Below are 18039 nucleotides of genomic sequence, written 5' to 3'. Positions count from 1 at the left end.
CATGTTTTGCAAAAGTGTTTGGCAAAAATACTCAACAAATTTCATAGACTAAGCACGTATTCACCTGATATGGTTTTCTCCAGTTCCCGAATATAAATATTTCCACTTCGAATAAGACATTTTGAGCTGATTGCGATCATAAAAGAAAATTTCTTGATGTCATATGTGGTCATTTCTAATCTGAATGATTAGGTTCAGCGCTGATATGTTGGTCTTGTACACGTTACGGTCTACTTTGAAAGCGTTTAACGTTGCTCTTAAATATATTTAAAAGGTTTTGATCTGTATATTCATAAAATGAGCCGTGTAGATCAGCGTAGAGATATAGCTTTCCGGTGGAATCTGTAAGCAAAATCTTAATAAAACTTAATAAGAGTTTAAAATCTGGTTAATGAATGCCTAGCAGAGCTGAAAACTCTTGGCACAGTTTCTTTCTTCTAGTGCAGAAAAAAGGCAGATAATGAAGGTAAATATAATATAAAATTTCATACTCTTGCAGACAGTGATAACATACTGACAGTTCCATTTTGATAAGACGATAGTATGAGTCAAGGTGGTTCATTAGATAACTTGTTAGCAGCATTACTTCTGTCCTGTGGGAGAAAATGATGTGTTGTCAGTTTAAATATCATACTACCTCATAGGTTCAGTAGTTATCTGCATCATAAGATAATGAATAGTATAAAATCAGGGAAGATGATTTTAAAAATATCCTGCACAAGCTGCATTTGTCCTAATAGTATGAACCCAAAACTTTGTATGTAACATCACTGAAGTGCAGATGTATCAATTATTTAACACATAATTTACTTAATAGTATAAAACTATTCAATCATAAAACTATTAACTACGGCTTTAGTATAGTTTTATTTAGAGACGTTATCATATCAAAGATTTTTTTGTGTTGCCAGATTATGGAATAGTTTCTATAATATATAGCATTAATTATGCTTGGATAGTACTATAAAATATAAGCGATCCTTTTTTCTGCATAAGAAATCTGACCTGTTAAGGAAGTGACATGCATCACCTGGGGACTTTCACAGCATGTATTTATTCCAGCTAAAAATGCATCAATCAATAAAATATATGTTTTGTCTAGAACCAGGCACTGATAGGTTGGTGAATTCCTTGATGTAAGATAATGTTTAACTATTTCATTGAGCTGTACGAGTTGTGGTGATATTTGGCATAACAATTATTAAAATATAGTTTAAAATTATTAAAAATTATTTTTTCATCAATTATCTATGTGTTTACTGGTCTTTACTACCTTTTTATTATTGGATACTATTATTAGCTTCATAACATGAAATACTTATTCGAATATATGATATAATTTATACAATTTATTTCACTTCAATCTTGAAATATTTGTATGTATGAGTGTATGTATATATGTATTTACTATAGTTCTATACGATAATTTCATAATGTTTAAGATCAAGCTGACTTATTAGAATCCCATGCTATATCTCCATATGATCTTTTCAAAAGTTTAATTTGTTAATTAATTTTTAATTGTTCTTATCAATATGAATTCGGTGTTATCAATTTTGTCCTCAATTTCTAAAATGTTTCTACACCAAATTAGTCAGTCGAAACTGTTTACTATAAGTATTTTATGGGGTAATTAAAAAACATTTAAAAATTTAAAAATAAACTTAATTAAAACTTTTCGAGTATTTAGATTTAGTATTCAGTACTTAGCTTTAGAAAAATAATATTATTATGTCTCAAATATGACTTGGTAATTTTCCAGTTGTTAATTTAAAAAAAGTTTTTAAACCGACTAAATTATTATAGAAATGTGGGTTTTTACCACATACTTTATTTTAAATAAATATAACAAATGTTTACAAAATGATAAAAACGTTGTGTTACTAAAACGTGCAAAATAGGAAGAAGAAGGAAGCCAGTCGCCAGTTACTGAAGTTAGCTGCTCATTGAAAAATGTTCCTTTTGCCCACAGATGGTGCGAGTGCGTGTACATTCACACACAGAGGGCGCTGCAGTATGTGTGGCGAGTTCGCCACAGTACTCCCCCCTTAATAGCTGGACCGGTGGTCTGGTTTGTTGACTGTTGATTGTAACCTGCTACTCTAACGGATCTTTCACATTAAAGGTTACTTGCTTCTTCGTTTGCGTGAGTTTTCCTTTGTTTATAGATCTGCAATCTACGTCGACTTCTGCAAACTTTGGTTCGATTACTGCTGGCTCGAAAAAGGCCGGTTTCAACCTGTTTATTGATATGTTAACCTGCTTACCGCGTACGTCAACTGTAAAAAGTCTATCGTTGATTTTCTTGATTACCTTATGTGGTCCTGTGTATGGGAGCTCTAAAGGTTTCCTTACATGATCTGCCCTTACGAATACATGCGATGCATCGCCCAATGCTTTATGAACGAATACAGCTTTGCTAGAATGATTGGACGTCGGAATTGGTCGTACTTGCTGGATGTGCTCACGTAATGTTGCTAGGAATTTTTGTTCGTTCGGAAGCGTGTTATTTTCGACAAAAAATTCTCCCGGTAGACGTAATGTTGTTCCATACAACATTTCAGCTGCTGAAGTGTTGATATCTTCTTTATAGGATGATCGAAGTCCGAGCAAAACTGATGGTAACAATTGTATCCAAGCGTGTTTAGGTCGCGACATAAGAGCTGTTTTTAAAGTGCGATGAAATCGCTCAATTAACCCGTTAGATTCTGGGTGATACGGAGATGTACGTATTCTTTGCGTGCCTAAACGATTTGCTAGCGCCTTGAATAAAGCCGATTCGAACTGGGTTCCTTGATCAGTTGTTATGATTTTCGGAGAACCAAATCGCGATATCCAGTGTGCGTAAAAATTTTCTGCGACTGTATCGGCGGTGATATCTTTCAACGGAACGACTTCTGGCCATCGTGTAAATCTGTCCATCATGGTTAGTGCATATCTGTAACCGTCACATTCGGGAAGTATTATTAAGATTGAAAGCTTGTGGCGTAAGTTTATTATGCCTGTTTATTTTTGCTTGTTGACAACTTTGGCACGATCGTACCCAATTCGCGACATCTTTTCGGATTGACGGCCACACGTACTTGCTGCATAGTTGTTTTGTCGTTGACTTAGTACCAGCATGTGCTAAGGAGTGCACTGTATCAAATGTCTTCTTTCGAAGTGATGATGGAATATATGGTCTGATGATTCCTGTTGATACATCACAAAAGGTTGACATATCGGGTTGTAAAAAAAGTTTTTGTAATTGAAGTGCTGAATCTGACTTTAATAGCTGCTTAAGCTCTTCGTCTATTTTCTGATGGTTGCTAATCATCTCGAGATCTATAACCGTAGGCATATTAATTGCATCAATTCTGGATAAACTATCAGCCACTATGTTGTCATTACCATCTATGTATGATATGCTTGTTGTAAACTCTGCAATAAAACTTAGTTGTCGTAGTTGACGTGGTGAAACTTTATCTGACTTTTGTTGGAATGCATAAATGAGCGGTTTGTGATCTGTTTGAATTGTAAAATTTCTACCTTCCAGTAAATGTCTAAAATTTTTGATGGCTAAATATATAGCTAGCAACTCTCTGTCGTACGTGCTATAATTCTTCTGTGCTGCCTTGAGCTTCGAAGAGAAAAACGCAACCGGTCGCCAAACATCACCTTCTTGCTGTTCCAGTACTGCACCAACTGCGTTGCTTGATGCATCCGATGTCAATCGAATTGTACTTAATGGAGACAAAAATGTTAATTTAGGTAACGCGGTTACACTTGTTTTACAGTTTTCAAACGCTGCATCTAACGTGGTAGTCCATGTTATAGGCGTGTTGTCGTTCTTTTTTGAATTTTTTAATAGCTCATTTAAAGGTGCTTGTAATTTGGCGGCCTGTGGAATACACTTGCGGTAATAATTTAGGATTCCCAAAAAACGACGAATTTCTTTTACTGTCTTTGGCTTCGTGTATTCATTAATTACTCTCACTCGTTCTACAGGCGGGCTGATACCATCGACTGATACATCATACCCTAAAAAACTTAGTTGTGAAACTCCGAACTCGCACTTAGCGGTGTTTATGACAAGCTTGGCCTTATTGAGTGTTTTTAGTACTGCTTCTACATGTTCCAAATGCTGCTGTTCACTTTCTGAGAATATTAAAATATCGTCAAGGTAGCAGAAGACAAATGGCATTTTCCTGAACAATGAATCCATATACCTTTGAAAGGTTTGCGTAGCGTTTTTAAGACCAAACGGCATGACTACAAATTCAAATAACCCAATGGGTGTACTTACTGCGGTTTTGCATATGTCATCAGCTTGCATCGGTATGTTGTAGTACGCTCTATGTATATCAATCTTTGAAAATAATTTGCTAGCATGTAGTTTTTCCGTTACTTGGTCTAGGTATGGTATTGGGTACCTATCTGGTTTGGTTTGCGCATTTAGTTTTCTAAAGTCACCGCAGGCTCTCCAAGCACCTGTTTTCTTTTTTACCAGGTGAATTGGACTCGACCACGGACTGTTTGACGGACGAATAATTCCTTGCTCCAACAGCGTTGAAAATTCTTCGCGAATTGCCTTTAATTTTTCCGTTGAATAACGGCGTGACCTTTCATGCACTGGCTGACCATCAGTGACTATTTGATGACAGACTACAGATGCGTCAGGGAGGCTATAGTTATTTGCACTGCACAAATCAATGTATTTGTTGACGATTGTAAAGAATTTTGAATTTGGATCCAATGTGTATACCGAATGTATCGATGTGGTTTCAACTGCACCAGATGACGACAATGTAGTAAGCGGGTCTAATAACCGTCTTGATTTTATGTCTGGAATTAGACCATATTTCGCCAGAAAATCTGCGCCCAAGATTGGACATTTGACGTCTGCTATAATGAAGTTCCAATTGAAACTGCGTCGTAAACCAAGATTGATGCTAAGTCTCTTAGTACCGTACGTTTTAATAAATGAATTATTTGCTGCGAATAATTTTAGTTCATCTGGCACTAGGTTGCGTTTCACTGTGATTGCTGCTAAAGGAATAATGGATACGGCCGATCCGGTGTCAACTAGAAACTTCATATTTGAGATACGATCAATTACATGTAAACGAGCTTCTTCAGTGCAGTGTTCCAGCGCGTTGTCGTTTACTGCACTTGTGGACGACAACGGTTTTAGTTTTCCTTCTGTTTGATATTAGTTGTTTGGCAGCCGAACTCGCATGGTTTTAAGCATTTTGTTGCAGCTGTTCCAAATTTAATGTGATAATAACAGACTTTTCGATCTTCACGCTGACTTTTAAACTGAGTTCTGCTAGAACTGCGAGCCCTGCTTCGCCCCTGTGAGTTTGCTGGTCGTCTGAGCTCTATTGCTATTTCACTTAGTTTACTTACCACTTGTTGCAGAGATATTTCTAACGCTGTCACACGTGCCTCCAATGTTGATTCCTCTGTGTTACTGCGTCGGTTAATTGCAGATGCGGTAGCCATAACATAATGAGGAGTGGGCATATTGTCAGTTATTCTATCTGCCAATTCGGCCATTTGATTAACATCCTTGGAGCTGCACGCAGATAAGATGCAACGAATGTTACTAGGCAATCGCTGCAACCAAAGTGCTGACAAGGCGTCTTCCGACATATTTGACGCTGCCAGATCTCTCATCTCTCGGAGCAACTGCGTTGGACGCTTGTTAGACACGTCTAAATCCGTTAGCAATTTAATCAATTGTTTCTGACGCGACTCCCCAAATCGTGAAATTAATTCATTTTTCAACGTTTCATATTTGCCCGTAGCTGGCGGATTTTTTGCTATGTCTGAAACTTGACGAAGCGTTTCGCCGTCTAGTGCTGTGATTACCGTGTAGAATTTGGATAGATCAGAGGTGATGCGATTGATGTGTAGTAATCCGTCCACTTGAGTAAACCATAACTCCGGGTCAGTTTGCAAAAATGAAGGCAAATTCGTTAACTTTACTGCATCAATATCGTTTTTTACTGTTGTGAAACTCGTGTCTGCCGCTGCTGACTTTGCTGTTGTTTCTTTGTTGGCATTAGACATTTCTGCTTCTTTGTTCAGCATTGCGTCACCCAACATTGTGCAAGTTTGTTTTGACTTTATGAAATAAATAAATAACTTGCGCTGCTTCCAATTATGTGTTTAATTTGCGTCGGGGTCACCAATTATGTGGGTTTTTACCACATACTTTATTTTAAATAAATATAACAAATGTTTACAAAATGATAAAAACGTTGTGTTACTAAAACGTGCAAAATAGGAAGAAGAAGGAAGCCAGTTATTGAAGTTAGCTGCTCATTGAAAAATGTTCCTTTTGCCCACAGATGGTGCGAGTGCGTGTACATTCACACACAGAGGGCGCTGCAGTATGTGTGGCGAGTTCGCCACAAGTCCATTACGTCTAGAATGGGTCATGCGAATGGTTCCCATGCACCCTACTTACATTACGTAATACTGATTCGGATAAACTTTTATATATTAACTTTTGGGCGAGGCTTATTGTTTTAGATTGTTGAAATCCATTCGAATCCTTGGAATCCTCGGAACTTTTTTGGAATGCTCTCTACAACAGACATCACAAGTCAGAGCTTGTGTTTGAAGGGAATATCTGTTAATTATAGTCAAAAAATTTAAGGGATATCTAAATCTAAATATAAATCATTAAACTAAATGCATCGTAAAATAATTGTAATATCGAAATAAAATTTCGTGCAAATAATATTTTAATTATGTTTACGCTATGTTTACACTGTTGTACTTATCTGCATAAGAACGACAAATGTGCGGCAAATAATAATAATATTTGGGTAAATAACAAACTATATTAATTCCGTGAATAAATATTGGGCTAAAATAAATATATACCGCTCTTGAAAATTGATTTTACAAAAATTGCGAAAAGATGATGATAATATAGTTTTTAATCTAAATTTATAAGTTATGTTAAATATAACTTAATAACTAAAGTTTAAGTTAGGCGCATATTTCCAGTCTTACGCACAATTAGGACAATATGGTGTTTAATATAAACATCTTTTCAATATTATTATTCTAAGGGTCCAAGCAGTTATAAATTGCAGTAGTAAATATTTTCTATATATAAAAAATTGAAGTTTTTGATCAAACGGTTATTTTAAATAATGCCAAATATCCATCATTACTGGGCTGAAATAATTCTGTTTTGGTTTATAAATCCGTACATAACATTATTGACCACATGTGTCAGATTTAGCAATTTAAATATGTTAACTATACTCTTAACTCAACCCTTAGTACTTGCAGTCGCAACAAAATATTTACGCTAAATTAAATATAAGAAATAATTCCAGAAAGACCACTGACAATAGGTATTTGGCAATACTCAAAACAGCTGAATGGCCAGCCAAAAATTCAAATAATTATTAAATTTTTTTTTTTTTTGATTTCATACAGTTTGAAATACCTCTCTATTGAAAACAATAGTTTATATTAAGAATTTGGTTTCTTTCGTTAAAACTGATGTTAAAAATGAATTTTGTATAAAGTATATAATAAATATTTTGTGTTAATCCGTCGCAATTCTTAATTAAGTGTTTTAATATCAAAAGACAAATAATAATATAGAAAAGTGTTACATCTTGCAGTAAACGACAAATAATAATATTGAAAAGTGTTACATCTATACAACAAATATTCTAAATTGCTAGGCCCCGCCAGAGTGCGAATGTAATTGCATTAAACAGCTGATTTTGAAGTTTCTCCATCAGCTGTGTTAGTTTTTGTTTATAGCTTGTGAAAAGTGAAAAATTGTGAGTTTGCCGGATTGCGTTTAAATTCATAACAAAATGGTAATAAATTATATTATTATAAATTAAACACGTGTATTTGTACTTTATTGTACTTGCAGTAATAATACCATTCCAATATTTATTTGAGTTAAAATATATTATACATATGTTTTGTTTAATACTTAACTAAAGTTTTACTTTGAGTTTCATAGAAAGTTAAAATAATTATTAATTTAAGTTAAATACATTTGATCGCCATTGTGTTCATCTGAGCCTGGACTTAAAAGCTGTGATCTTTTGCCACCCCAAGAATGAAATCTTTGTTTTTTACCCAGTACAACTGAGTTGCGTTTCTCGTCGCGTTGAGACTTTATATGACAGCGTTCGATGACCGCTTCCCGTATAACATTTGTAAACTCCACGTCATTGAATTGTGCCATTAAAAGTTTAAAAAAAGCCCATATTTCTGATCTTTGTTCAGGCGGTTGGTAATTGTGCAGAAATATTGGTGATACCAATAAGTCGTCACCTTCACGTGTTGTTCTCCCAGCGTTGCCGACACCTTGAAAAACATGACTTTCCATAGTTACGGGATGTGCGTTGTATGCATCACAAACATCTTCAAAGCTGATTATTGCTTGCAGTAAAAACTTTCGGTATTTGGACAACTGCTCTTCGCAAGTATTGAGCTCATCTGTTGCACTTAGTCCTGGTGATGCTCTGTTTAATATATTAGCCTTTGCAGCGAATTGCTTGTAAAACCATATCAGCGCCACAAGCAGTAAAATTTTTGGTGCAAGCATAGTTGGTGGCCTGAAGGTTGAGCTGTAATGTACAAATTCATTATTTTTGTTGAAACTATTAATATTCATTATTTAATTTAGATCTGGCAAATATTGGAATAGATAAAGTCGGTTTTGTTTTTTACGAATTTTAGCTTTTATTTCGATCGTTAATTTTGGTATATTTCTACACGTATTTTGACAAATTCGGTTTTGTCTTCCAGATAATTCCTAATATTAAAATATTATTCCTAAGGATAATGATGAAAGAGAATTCCTTATATTGGAATATTATTCGTAAGGATAATGATGAAGGAGAATTGCTAATATTGGAATATTATTCCTAATATTAAGAATTCTTCTGATGAAGGCAAGAACGAATTTGTCGGAATACGTTTAAAAATATACTAAAAAGAACGATCGAAATAAAAGCTAAAATTCTTAAAAAACAAAAGCGACTTTAAATATTTTCGACGTAACAACTCAAAAATTATAAACAAAATTACTTTGGAATAGATATTTTAAGACTGCAATACAACTGAATAGGTCTTTATTTAGTAAAATTATATAAAATTATATTGTTACAAAGAAAAAAACTAAAGTTGCCGGTTCACGGATGTTAAGGCACAACACCTTCTCAAATATCATCTATTGTTCTCCTACACTCTAAGATATTTAATTTTTAACAATTTTTCTTAAACATCTTGTTTCGTACTATCATTTATTTAATACTTTTGTTATTACATTCAATGGCGTACTTTCATTATCGCAGCCAATAATCAATTTAAATTTTTGAAAAATTAATTCGACGGACTCAATATTATGGGATTAATCTTTTCATCGAGATTGTTACCACTTCCACTTTAAATTAGTATCATACTTTGTTATAAAGTTATTTATATGTTCTAATGAAGAAAACATTAAAGTTTATACTGTGTTAAAGAGAATTTTAATGCTTTTTAATGCTTTACGTATGTACTGAAGCACACGCCCTGTCCCATATGACATATCAATCATGAAATATGTTAGAGCAGTGGTCTTGTACTGCAATTAACCTTAAACAATCAATTATCGTGTAGTATTAAAAAAACGTTTTTGCTTTAAAAAAATTTATCTCTATAGTTGCGGTATTATTTTTACTTAAAAAAATTGTTACCAATTTAAACTCAATTTTTTTTTTGTTTTGTATTGAAGAGTATAAGATGCTAAAAATCCAAATACGAGAAAATGAAAGTGGTATGTTGTTGCTGTTGGTCCCGTTGTTAATATTGCTATATCCTATACAGTTTTGTTATATGTTTCTACTGACTTCCTATGTTTTATTTATCTTTCTTAATTAATTAAGTATAATTATTACTGCGTTTTTAGCTTAACGCTTGTCAAATTTGATTTTGTCTAAATGCAAATCTAAAGATATTTTCAATTTCTGAATTGTTTACTTTCCCAATCTATGATACGCTTTGATTTCCCCGACATGTCCATTTGAAAACGGATTGTAATAAAAGCCGGCTAAAAGTATAAGAAAGTTTAAAGAAAAGAAATTGACTACTGCAGTCCATTGACAAATCGGTATGACCAGGAAATCGTAATCGTATCCATGATAAAAGGATACTAAATTTATTGACAATAGAATATTAAATGAATTAAGCAAAAATTTGAGGATCGGAATCATACACATAATAAAACAATACTGACTTTATTGTCAACCAAATTTTGAACGAAGGAGATAATTTTTGGAAATAGGAATTACGAAGTTTTGAAGTTTCGGAATAAAACAATGTAGTGTCAAAAAATGATTCGTTGGATCTAGAAATTAAAATGCATTATGGAAGGGGTAATGCATTTTCAATATTAACTGTGTGAGAGAAGGTCAAAGTAAATTCGATTAGTTAGTTAAGTCAAACATCACCAATCAAATAGCTTAAATTAATTATCAGCCTATTAAATATCTTTTAAATTTATATCTAATCTATTCCTAAACTAAATTGGTACCGCCAACTTTGGTAGTTAAAAGTTGATCTCTCAAAAAATATTAAATTATTGTCGAAAAACTATTTAGCCCAAAAATGTTAAATATATTTTTTATCTTTTATTTCAAAACTAGGACCTTATTTTCTTGCAAACATTTTCTGTGAAATAATTTCCATCTATCATTATTATCTATCTATCTATATCTATCTATTTATATCTACCTATTTTGTTCTGAACTTGCAATTTGGTACTGGTACTTATTAGAGATATTGGAGATATTTTAACTAAAATTTTTTTTTTGGTTTAATTCTGTTAATGACTGTATCAGGATTGTACCTTTCGAAATATTTTTACTCAAAAACTCGTATTTTTGATTGTATCTTTATAACTATCAAAATGAACTAAATTAAATTTGGAATATTACGAATTCTCCTGATAAATGCAAAAGCGAATTTATACTTATACAAATATACTAAAAATAACGATCGAAATAAAAGTTAAAAGTTTTAAAAAAACAAAACCGAATTTAAATTTTCGACGTAACAACTCAAAAATTTATTACTATTGAATATAACATGAAGAATAAATGCTTCATAAAAATTCTTCATATAAATTCTTCATATTAGTTCTAAAAAACTAATAAATATTTTAAATATGTGTGCTTAAAATAATAACACTTGAGTATTTCCCTAATATATTAAAAAAATGACATTAATTCATATATTATTATTTGTTGTAATAAAGTTTGAACTAAGATTTTTTATATATAAATTTTACTACAAACTTTATATAAAAAATTTTTGTCTATAACTGAAAAAAAATTATGAAATGTGTTTTGCAAATTAAATGAATGAAATTCACTCTACTTATAATTTTTTTTAAATTTATTCATTATTTAAATAATAAAAAAATTAATAAATTTTAATTAGTTTTGCCGAAAAAGTTACGCTTTTTTCTCAGTGCAGGTCGCTATAACAACTTATTGTGCAAATATAGTATAACGAATACTTATACCAAAACATTAAGGATTAAAAAATTACTATATAAAAAAATTAGAATTAAGAACTCAAAAATTAGTTATTTACTTAAAAATATACAAAATTTCTTTTAAAAAAAGATAAAAATTTAAAACAAAATAATTAAATAATAAAACAATAATATTGAAGTAAGATAAAATAGCAATATTACTAGAAATAGAAAGAAAAATAGAAACAGAAAAAGTTAGTTATTTTGAGAAATTTTTTTAACTACTTTATATGTAGATATAGTTTACTTCACTCTTTTAAAAAAACATATAATATATAAAAATTTAAAACAAAATAATTAAATAATAAAACAATAATATTGAAGTAAGATAAAATAGCAATATTACTAGAAATAGAAAGAAAAATAGAAATAGAAAAAGTTAGTTATTTTGAACAACTTTTTTAACTACTTTATATGTAGATATAGTTTACTTCACTCTTTTAAAAAAACATATAATATATAAAAATTTAAAACAAAATAATTAAATAATAAAACAATAATATTGAAGTAAGATAAAATAGCAATATTACTAGAAATAGAAAGAAAAATAGAAACAGGAAAAGTTAGTTATTTTGAGAAATTTTTTTAACTACTTTATATGTAGATATAGTTTACTTCACTCTTTTAAAAAAACATATAATATATAAAAATTTAAAACAAAATAATTAAATAATAAAACAATAATATTGAAGTAAGATAAAATAGCAATATTACTAGAAATAGAAAGAAAAATAGAAATAGAAAAAGTTAGTTATTTTGAGAAATTTTTTTAAGTACTTTATATGTAGATATAGTTTACTTCACTCTTTTAAAAAAACATATAATATATAAAAATTCAAAACAAAATAATTAAATAATAAAACAATAATATTAAAGTAAGATAAAATAGCAAAATATTACTAGAAATAGATAGAAAAATAGAAATAGAAAAAGTTAGTAATTTTAAACAACTTTTTTAACTACTTTATATATAGATATAGTTTAGTTCACTAGATATGAATACCCTAGCTCAATAACTTACACGTTAGTTTTTTAAGATTTACAAAATTATTATCAATTTCTATTTAGCAAGATTTAATAAATAAAGCAGTGAAGAAAAAAAAACTTATTAGATTGTGAGTCTTCCTCTTGTTGATAGTTTTAATGTAATGTAAACATTTTTGACTTTAAAACTCTATAACTCGAAAACGAAGGTGTGTTATACAATACAGTAAATAAAGTTACTCAAAATAGTTATATTTACTAAAATTAATTGTCAAATGGGTGCGCTGGGAAACTTGAAACGAATTTATTTATTGTTTTATGTAATATATCAAAATAAGCTAAGCTAAGAATATTTTTATTAATCTAAAAATATCTTTATTTAATGTACTTTTATAATTTTTAATGTAATTGAATAATTAATAACATTATTCTAAATTTATTTAACAATTGATCTATGTTAATAAAATTTATTTAAACAAAATTACTCAAAGTTATTCTACACTTTCTTAACAATTGATCTATGTTAATACAATTTTTTTGAAATCACAAAAACTATAGATAAGAATTTACAAAAAAAAAACTTTTTTTAACTATAAAATTCCCTGTAATAATATATATAAATCAAAATTTAGATAAAAATCACTTGCCTTTGCACACAACACTTTTTTGTATTTGCCACTGAAGGCAATTTCCTTATTTTATTAGAACAATAATTGAAAATAAAAGAAAACAAAACTCAGCTTCAAATATTTTCACTTCACACTGAGTAAGTAGCGAACCAACGTGTTGCCGAATCTTCCGACACTACCATGACCAACTATGGAAATTTTAAAATTGTGACCGTTTTTATAGCAAAACGTCGGAAAAACAGTGCAAAGGTTGGTAACGCGACGCTGTGTAACGTACGTACAGTTAATTAAATAATTATGAACAACGTCAACATTTCTAAGCCGTTACACTTACAACTTTTAACAAAGATAAATAATATAATTGTAGCATGCTTTTCGGCGTACTCATACACCCACAAGCGGTGCTGCCCAGTAGAAAACGGATCGATCCATCATCGAAGACGTCTTCAAGACATGGATACATACATGAAGACCGATCGATCCAAATGTATGACGGTCTTCGAAGACATTTTCATACAAATTAGCCAAATGTCTTCAATGAATTTTTGTGTACATGTCTCGAAGACCGTCTCGAAGACCATGTCTTGCATAACGGACGCATTCGACAGAAAGTTGTGCGCTCTTAGTGCAGTGCTCATATAATTTTTTCACCCTTTTTTTTATTTCTACTCTTTTATTGCACTCTTTAAATTTTAAATGAATTTCAATTTTCTCTTTAAATAAGTAGAAAGAAATTGTTGTATTTTGTACTTTTATTTATTTTATATAATAATTTCTTACATTACATTCAAAATTAAAAGTTTTAAAAGTAAATTATAAATTTTATTATAAATTATTATAAATTTTATTAAGATATTAATAATAAACTAGTAAAAACTAGTAAACATAATGAAAATTAATTTAAATAATTAACTTAATATAACTTAGCATATCTAAAATTAACTAAAACTAATATAAAATAATTTATAGCATTTCGCTATCATCAATTGTTGAAGTTTTATATGTTTTCAAAAGCGTTGAAGAGGATTTTGGTACAATTAAACCTTCTGATCTTAAGAGTTCTAAAATATCATTACCACAACGCCTGTTAATCCTGTGTTTTTTAAATATAACAGCTAATTTTTCACAAGTGTTTTCAGTTTTTTTATTTTCAACATCCTTTGTTTCGTTTCTTAAATAACTTTCAATGGAATTATTGTCTTCAATATTAATATCAATATATTTTCCAGGAACTAAGTCACTATTTAATTTGTTTTGATTTAATATCTTTTTTTTTAATATTTCATAGTTTAATGATTTTGTTTCTTTATTCATTTTGATTTTTTTAATATTTATTTCACAAATGTTTATTCACTACACTTCAAAATTATTGCGTCACTTCATTTATAAAACATAGCGTCATCTGAGGTAAAATTCAAATTCGATGCTATGAACACTAAAAATGAGAGAGAAAGCAAAGAAAGAGTATTTATATTCATGTTTTGAGCAATTGTTTTGCAAATTTGCTTGAACATGCGGACGCAGTATCAAAGACCGTCTTGAAGACAATGTCTTCGAAGACCACTTTTTCTACTGGGTGGCTGTTGCTCACAGCCACTCACAGCCACTCACACACACACAACGTACGAGTATGCAAACAGTTAAATGCGAGCAATTGGTATATGCAACAAGTGTCATAATTCTTGTTGTCGGTATCCTGCGACTGTCAGCTTCGGAATTATTAATTGCCACAGATTAGCGCAGTAGTTAACTTTAAAATGGTAAAATTATAAAAAAATATGTAAATAAAAACAAACACTGAATTATAAAAAGCAATATTTCTGAGAATACGTTGTGCATACATAAATAAATGCGTCGTTTTTTCTTTTCCAAATGCCGTTTTTAACCAAGAACCAAACCTACTTTACTGATAATTGGCAAATATCAAGAAAGTTAATACAAATAATTTTCCTTCATATTCTCCCACATTTGAAGATATATTTAAGTTAATCACTTAAAAGAAACATCAACCAAAATATGTTAATTATACATTGAAACCTTTTTATTTTATTTTTTATTTAAACTGAAGTAGTCGTTAAAGTGCGTAAGTGCTAAGTAATTGGCAACACATAGAAAACGACAACAAATATTGAATCTTCCTCCCACTTAAACTTAAATGTACTGTGAATTTCTGAGATACTGCTTTGTTAGCTTAAGTGTGAAATCATTTGTTCACTTGTTCTTATTGACCTATAAAATTTAGCGAAAACATTTTGATTTTACGAATGCTTGAGTTTTGTTTTAATTTATTAATAACTTTTAATTGAGACTTTGTTGTTTTTTTTGTAGAAATTTCGTTTTTGTGGAGATGGCGATTGTCCTGACTGGGTTTTGGCAGAGATTATTTCTAAACTGTCTACACTAACAGCGGAAAACTTGGAAAAATTAGCAGGACTGGTGGCGAAAAGGATTATAGACGATAATTTAGACGTAAGATAATGTATTGTTGTGAATATTGAATTTAATCTTTGAAATAGTTTTTAAGAATGTCAGTTACTTTGGGAAATAAGATTTCATGTATAATTATTAGGTTGTTCGGAAAGTAATTTCATTTTTTTTGGTGGAAATGAAAGACAGTTTTCGTATAATAAATAAATACTTTATTAAATTATATATCGGTCGTTCTGGTCCAACACCTTTTGCCATCTTTCTGGTAGTTCATACAATTTTTCGTCTTTGTTGGCAAAAAAGTGATCGAGGTAATTTTTGACCTCCTCATTTGAGGTGAAGGTTTTACTATCTAAAAAACTTTGGAGTGACCGGAACAAATAATAATCCGATGGTGCCAGGTCTGGAGAATATGGTGGGTATCTGATTCAAGTTGTAAAAGCTTTCCATACACATCGGTCAATTTCTTTCTGGCTTGAACAGCATTTTTATCCTTTCTGTATCTTCCGCCTTTACCTTTTTATCCTTTACCCTTTCGCTCTCCATATTTAAAAGGGCATCAACTAAAAACTACTGCATATAAAAAATAAGTTGATTGGCCAGGTAAAATAACTGGCCAAGAGTTAAACAAAATGTTTTAATAACCCACTGTTTCGTTGATTAATAATCCAAACACATAAAAAAATTAGTATTTGAAATAAATTGTTATAACATTTCACATTAATTGCATGTACCATACTATAACATAAATCTATATTGAAGATATATTTTATTATTCTTTATATATATCATAGGAAGATGATATTAAGATCTGTATCGGCACTGATTCATACGAAGGAAAGTCAGCTATAGCTTGCGTACACTTTCTTCTGGTAAATGCCGCCCGACACAATGTAGCTGAGAGTGTTTTTAATGAGGAAATTCAACAACTGGGTTTACCAAAAGATCATGCGGCTGCAGTGAGTCGCGTACTTACGGCAAATGCGACATCAATTCGCCAAAAACTAGTCGACAAAGCATTTAAAAGTATTAAAATACTCATATACACTATATTTCCTATAATAATGTAATCTTTTTCTTATTTTTTAGTTAATGAGTTAACTTCGGTGCGATATATTTCTCCAACTGAAGACACTAAAACGATTAACTGTGCCACATTTGAAATAAAACTATCAGATGAAGTAGTTAATGATTTACCTGAGGAGTGCACAACTCATATTGTCAATATGAGCTATGAAAATGTTAAAGCACTATTAGAAGAACTCAAAATCGCACAGGATCTTATACAACAGAATTCAATAGAAGAATGGAGTGGTGCATCATAATAAAATGCTTTTGTGCGATTAAAAAATATTTGAATAATGGTAAATTTGCATGTTAGTATTAACAATATCGAGATTTTTAAACTAAGTTAACTGATAATGGACACAATTAGATATAGTTTTAAGTTTATTATTTCAATTGATCTTGTGGAATACAAGTATTTTGATATATCACTCTATGAAACTCGCTACGTTGTAACCAATTATTTGGATTAAGCCTGACACAATACCATATTTTGATGATAGTTAATGTCAGCATTATAATTGATTAAATACGTAAAAGAAATATTCATTTATATATATATATCTGTTTCGAAGTCCACATTACTAACTATTGTGACTTTGATGATTCATATTTATATTTTGAGCTAATTCCATCGTTACCGTTATCTGGGTCAACAGTGCATTAACAACAGAAAATGACAACTGCTGAGGAAAGTATTGTGCTACAAAATGGTCAGTTTCTGTGAAATGTAAACGGTCAACGCTGGGAGAGCCGTTCTGTTTTGATGTATAAACAAATTAAGTCTAAATCCAAATAAATAATGCTCTAAAAAATAAAATAAATCTATTTGAACATAAAAAAAAGATTTCTAATAATATATAATAAAATTTTATTCGATTATATTTAAGTTTTAAGTTTATGCCTTGTTTTTAAATGGCATTTTATGTCATTTTAAATGACAATTACAATTGACTAGTGTTTCAAATGCGTTTTCATTACATGACAAGAATTCGAATATGACATCATATGACTACTCGTTTTCATTATACTGGGAAGATTTGCCATTGAAAATGACATAGTGGAAACGATGCATTATATTACAATATCGGGAAACTGGAATATTACAAGGAATTTTGGTAAATTTCACAAATTTCAAAATATCAGTCCCAACAAAGTATGAAACTAAATACGCCATCTGACGACAACTTTTATATTGAATATATAAACTACGATAAATAATAACTGAATGCGCCAGATAAATATAGACCAGTGTTTCTCAAACTTTTTTCTGATTCGTCGCAATAGGTACGCAGCATTTTTTTTTTTAAGGATTAACAATTTTTTATTTTGTTTTGCAATAAAAAACTTAGCACCTTTCTATAAGTGGACAATTTG

The 18039-nt window shown here is 30.5% G+C and overlaps 3 protein-coding genes across 4 annotated transcripts; 1 reads left to right on the top strand and 2 right to left on the bottom strand.

Annotated features, from left to right (window-relative positions):
• Positions 1–5169: 5169 nt before the first annotated feature.
• On the bottom strand, positions 5170–6090 carry LOC119685593. Its single transcript, XM_038099925.1, has one exon. It carries the CDS (start codon positions 6088–6090, stop codon positions 5170–5172), a length of 921 nt encoding a protein of 306 aa, XP_037955853.1.
• Positions 6091–7765: 1675 nt separating this feature from the next.
• LOC119672723 (COMM domain-containing protein 4) lies at positions 7766–17482 on the top strand. Of its 2 annotated transcripts, none has more exons than XM_038083840.1 (4): positions 7766–7838; positions 15499–15639; positions 16392–16623; positions 16687–17482. In XM_038083840.1, the coding sequence occupies exons 1-4, from the start codon at positions 7836–7838 to the stop codon at positions 16920–16922; spliced, it is 612 nt and encodes a 203-aa protein (XP_037939768.1). In that variant the 5' UTR covers positions 7766–7835; the 3' UTR covers positions 16923–17482. The 2 variants fall into 2 exon arrangements, with proteins under 2 accessions (XP_037939768.1, XP_037939767.1); XM_038083839.1 differs by lacking the exon at positions 7766–7838 and adding an exon at positions 13339–13419.
• LOC119672724 (leucokinin) lies at positions 7922–13266 on the bottom strand. Its single transcript, XM_038083841.1, has 2 exons — positions 13189–13266; positions 7922–8603 (listed from the first exon to the last, which is right to left on the bottom strand). The coding sequence occupies exon 2, from the start codon at positions 8579–8581 to the stop codon at positions 8012–8014; it is 570 nt and encodes a 189-aa protein (XP_037939769.1). The 5' UTR covers positions 8582–8603; positions 13189–13266; the 3' UTR covers positions 7922–8011.
• Positions 17483–18039: the final 557 nt, after the last annotated feature.

Source organism: Teleopsis dalmanni, chromosome 1, assembly GCF_002237135.1.
Source record: "Teleopsis dalmanni isolate 2A chromosome 1, ASM223713v2, whole genome shotgun sequence".
Classification (NCBI taxonomy): Eukaryota; Metazoa; Arthropoda; class Insecta; order Diptera; family Diopsidae; genus Teleopsis; species Teleopsis dalmanni.
Note: the sequence above shows the minus strand (reverse complement) of the source record. Positions and strands in the feature narration are given on the sequence as shown.

What these genes read in the sequence shown, in the direction of transcription:
- LOC119685593 (XM_038099925.1), bottom strand. Translation starts at nt 6,090, where the DNA reads ATGTTGGGTGACGCAATGCTGAACAAAGAAGCAGAAATGTCTAATGCC.
- LOC119672724 (XM_038083841.1), bottom strand. Translation starts at nt 8,581, where the DNA reads ATGCTTGCACCAAAAATTTTACTGCTTGTGGCGCTGATATGGTTTTAC.
- LOC119672723 (XM_038083839.1), top strand. Translation starts at nt 13,351, where the DNA reads ATGACCAACTATGGAAATTTTAAAATTGTGACCGTTTTTATAGCAAAA. An exon ending in TTATAGACGATAATTTAGAC is followed by an intron (nt 15,640 to 16,391) that starts GTAAGATAATGT and finishes TATATATCATAG; the next exon opens with GAAGATGATATTAAGATCTG. An exon ending in AGTCGACAAAGCATTTAAAA is followed by an intron (nt 16,624 to 16,686) that starts GTATTAAAATAC and finishes CTTATTTTTTAG; the next exon opens with TTAATGAGTTAACTTCGGTG.